The 4,682-nt window shown below is 44.3% G+C and overlaps 1 protein-coding gene and 1 pseudogene across 1 annotated transcript in view; one reads left to right on the plus strand and one right to left on the minus strand.

The window, feature by feature from the left end:
- Positions 1-2,140: 2,140 nt before the first annotated feature.
- The window catches only part of CFLAR (CASP8 and FADD-like apoptosis regulator), a 59,545-nt gene continuing 57,003 nt past the window's right edge, over positions 2,141-4,682 (minus strand). The window contains exon 11 of the mRNA XM_011950009.1: positions 2,141-2,615. Within this exon, the coding sequence (XP_011805399.1) occupies positions 2,477-2,615 (139 nt within the window). The 3' untranslated portion in view covers positions 2,141-2,476. The remainder of the gene's footprint in view (positions 2,616-4,682) is intronic.
- Positions 3,756-3,952, plus strand: LOC105517410 (annotated as a pseudogene).

Raw genomic sequence — 4,682 nt, forward strand, 5'->3', positions numbered from 1 at the left:
ATATTAAATGCAAAGACACCGCAGGAGTCCTGTGCTCAAAACAAGCGCAAAATAACTTTTTGTTGTTGTTTGTGGTGCTAGCGGTTTTATTTATTTATTTTTTCTGAGACAGGGTTTCACTGTCTCCCATGCTGAAGTGCAGTGGTATGATCACAGCTCACCACAACCCTTGACCTCTATGGGCTCAGGGGATCCTCCCACTTCAGCCTCCCAAGTAGCTGGGACTACAGGAACACACCACCATGCCCAGTTAAATTTTGTATTTTTTTTGTAGAGATGAAGTCTTGCTATGTTGCCTAGGCTGGTCTCGAACTCCTGGGCTCAAGTGATCCATCCACCTCAGCCTCCCAAAGTACTGAGATCACAGGTGTGAGCCACCATGGCATCAAAATAACTTGGAAAGTAGGAATAATTGCTTGTTGTTCCTGAAAACTGTGTCTTCCACACTTTTCAGCCTCTGTTGCATGATCGTGACAAAATATACACAAATATACATCAGATACACATCAGTTAAAACTAACTTCTAGAAAAATAAATAAATCATAAAATAATTTAAAGTGGCATTCTGGCACACTGCCCAGAGGTACCCCTGTTCAGCAATTTTTAAAAATGTAAAAAATAATAATAGGCCACATGCAGTTGAGCCACTCCACCACTTTGGGAGGCCAAGGCTGGTGGATCACCTGAGGTCAGGAGTTCAAGACCACCCTGGCCAACATGGTGAAACCCTGTTTCTACTAAAAATACAAAAATTAGCTGGGTGTGGTGGCAGGCACCTATAATCCCAGCTACTCGGGAGGCTGAGGCAGGAGAATCGCTTGAACCCAGAAGGCAGAGGTTGCAATGAGCCAAGATCATGCCACTGCACTCCAGCCTGGGCGGCAGAATGAAACTCTGTCTTAATAATAATAATAATAATAATAATAATAATAATGCAACTCTAATGATATTTCAAACAATGGTCCCCTTTTAGGTCACACTATCAAATCAGAGAAAGATATACTTGATTAGCTGTAAAATGCAATTTGAGGTCTAGGTGAACAAACAAGTAACCTCTAAATCATAAGGCTATTATTACAAACTGAATGTTTGTATCCCCCACAGAATTCAAAGGGGAGACAATATCCCCAATGTGACAGTATCAGAAGGAGGGGCCTTTGGGAGGTAATTAGGTCATGAGGGTAGAGCCCTCATGAATGGGATTCATGCCCTTAAAGAAGATACACATGAGAGCTTGCATCCTCTTTTTCTGCCATGTGAGCACAAGAAAAGACTGACATCTGGTAAGATCTGGAAGCAAGCCTTACCAGACACCAGATATGCTGCCACCTAGATGTTGGATTTCAGCCTCCGAACTGTGAGAAATAACTACTGTTTAAGTTACCTGGTCTATGGTAATTTGGTATAGTTGCCCAAATGGACTGTGATGGTTAATACTGAGTATCAACTTGATTGAATAGAAGGATGCAAAGTACTGTTCCCGGGTACATCTGTGAGTGTGCTGCCAAAGGAGTTTAACAGTTGAGTCATTTGAGGCCAAGGCGGGTGGATCACAAAGTCAGGAGATTGAGACCATCCTGGCTAACATGGTGAAACCCTGTCTCTACTAAAAAGCACAAAAAATTAACTGGGCACGGTGGCAGGCGCCTATAGTCCCAGCTACTTGGGAGGCTGAGGTAGGAGAATGGCGTGAACCCGGGAGGCGGAGCTTGCAGTGAGCCGAGATCGCGCCACTACACTCCAGCCTGGGCAACAGAGCGAGGCTCCATCTCAAAAAAAAAAATAATCATTTAGTCAGTGGATTGGGAAAGGCAGACTATCCTCAATCTGGGTGGGCACCATCTAATCAGCTGTCAGCACTGCCAGAATAAAAGCAGGCAAAACATGGAAAGACCAGACTAGTGTAGTCTTCTGGCCTCCACCTTTCTCTCATGCTGAATGCTTCCTGCCCTCAAACATCAGACTCCAAGTTCTTTAGCTTTGGGACTTGAATTGGCTTCCTTGCTTGCAGATGGTCTATTGCGGGACCTAACCTTGTGATCACGTGAGTCAATACTCCTTAATAAACTCCCCTTTATATATACATCTATCCTATTATTTCTGTCTCTCTAGAGAAACATGACTAATACATGAACTAAGATAAGATAGTTCCTGTCCTTTTTTTTTTCTTTTAAGAGATGGGGTCTTGCTATATTGCCCAGGTTGGTATGCGGTGGTTATTTGTAGGCACAATCATAGCATGCTATGACCCTGAACTCCTGGGTTCAAAAGATCCTCCTGCCTCAGCTTCCCAAGTAACTGGGAACACAGGTACCCACCCCCACACCCAGCTAATTTTTGTATTTTTATTAGAGACAGCGTTTACCATGTTGGCCGGGCTGGTCTCGAACTCCTGACCTGAAGTGATCTGCCCTCTTTGGCCTCCCAAAGTGCTGGGATTACAGGCATGAGCCACTGCACCTGGCCTTTTGGTTTCTTATGTGTAGGAAAGGATAAGTTTCTTCCTCAGAGTGTGCTGCAGCCAGACATAGTATTTCTCCTTGGCAGAAACTCTGCTGTTCCAATCATACATGTGGCCATTGAGTTCAATGTGGAGATCCAGGAGTGGGCGTTTTCTGGAGAAAACAAGAAAGGCAAAATTTAATGCCATGCAAATATCAGAGAGAAGATAGATTGTCCTTAGGGCGAAATGAGCCAACAGATGTGAAAGTTATTTGAAACTGTTCCCTTCTAAAGGCACCACAAGCTGCTTAGCAAATGATCCAAACTAACTTGCAGCACTCTGGCTTGTTGGCCACCATCCCCTCCCTCAAGGGGCTGCTGAGTTTCACTCTGGGAACACACCAGCCAGATGATAACCCACGTGGATCACCTATGCAAACAGGGATGGGCTCAAAAGGCCAGTAATACCACTGGCCCATGGACTATCTATGGCTGAGTGGCTCCTGCTCTAAACCCCGCTTCCTGCTGGGCCACCACTAAGGAGGCCAGGTAAAGAAGGCCATGAGATTTATTCCTGGGGTACGCAGAGGTACAGCCCAAAATGCATTTTGACAGGTGGCTCAGAAACATCACTCTAAATTGTAATTAGGGTGCAACTGAAAAAGGCCAGTTAATCTTATACTTGAGGTACATTGTGGCTTCATTCAGCTTAAACAGAAACCAGGACACTGATGCTTAGAAAAGTATTCTTGCCAATAAACATTTAAAAAAATACATAACAAAGCCTTCCAGATCTGAACAGTCAGATACCACTTTTCACCTATCAAATTGTCAAAACTTGGGGAAATATAAGAGCATGCAGTGTCAGGGAGAATTCAGGGACACAGCTACTCTCCTATAAAGCTGATATGACCATCCTATAGGACATCTAGTAAGATGCATCCGAGGCTTGAAAAATGCATGTCCTTTGACTCAGTAATTCCAATTCTGGGAATTGTCTCCCTAGAAAACAATTAAGGATAAGAACAAATACTAAGCTGTAAGGATGTTTCTTACTTTGTATGAAAGCAAACACTATGCAACAACTGAAGACTGATCAAGTAAATTAAGCTATGGCCATATTATGGGCTGTTGTGCACACATTAAACTGATGCTGTAGAAATGTGACTACTGACATACAAAAATGTTTGTGATCTAGTGTTAAACAAACTAAAAGCAGGTTACAAAGTGGTGGCAGGCTTTGAGTGTCTTTTGGGCGATACATGGGCTAGAGGGGTGTGGGTCCTTGCCCTCTCCTTGTGTGCCTCATTGCTATGCCTTGAAAAATTGAGGAAATCAAAGACTTTCTGCTCACAGCCAGGTGAGAGGATGACAAATCTGTCAAGATCAAGAAAAATAAGGATAATGTGAACTTTCAAGTTCGATGCAGCAGATACCTTCAGAGAAAGAGAAGGCAAAGAAACTGCAGCAGCCCGTGTCCCCTGCTTTAGCAGTAAAGGAGCTGAAATGAGCCAGACATGCTGATTTGAACTGTATTAAAATTTTTTAAATTAAAAATAAATAAATAATAGATGATGATTCCATCTGGGCTTACAAACATACTTCTGGGCTGGGTGCGGTGGCTCACGTCTGTAATCCTAGCACTTTGGGAGGCCGAGGCAGGAGGATCACTTGAGGTCAGGAGTTCAAGACCAGCCTGGTCAACATGGTGAAACCCCGTCTCTATTAAAAATACAAAAATTAGCAGAGCATGGTGGTGCATGCCTGTAGTCCCAGCTATTCAGGAGGCTGAGGCAGGAGAATTGCTTGAACCCAGGAGGTGGAGGTTGCAGTAAGCTGAGATGTGCCACTGCACTCCAGCCTGGGTGACAGAGCAAGACTTCACCTCAAAAAACAAACAAAAAAGATATACTTCTATATGACTGTATGGGCATCAAATAAAAAAAGATCTGGAAGGTGGCCAGGTGTGGTGGCTCATGCCTTTAATTCTCAGCACTTTGGGAGGCCGAGGTGCGTGGATCACTTGAGGCCAGGAGTTCCAGACCAGCCTGGCCAACATGATGAAAACCCTGTCTCTACTAAAAATACAAAAATTAGCCAGATGTGATGGCAGGTGCCTGTAATCCCAGCCACTTGGGAAGCTGAGGCAGGAGAATCACTGGAACCCAGGAGGCGGAGGTTGCAGTGAGCCAAGATCATGCCACTGCACTCCAGCTGGGTAACAAGAGTGAAACTCTGTC

The sequence above is a fragment of the Colobus angolensis genome, unplaced genomic scaffold (genome assembly GCF_000951035.1).
Source record: "Colobus angolensis palliatus isolate OR3802 unplaced genomic scaffold, Cang.pa_1.0 Scaffold30, whole genome shotgun sequence".
Taxonomy (NCBI): Eukaryota; Metazoa; Chordata; class Mammalia; order Primates; family Cercopithecidae; genus Colobus; species Colobus angolensis.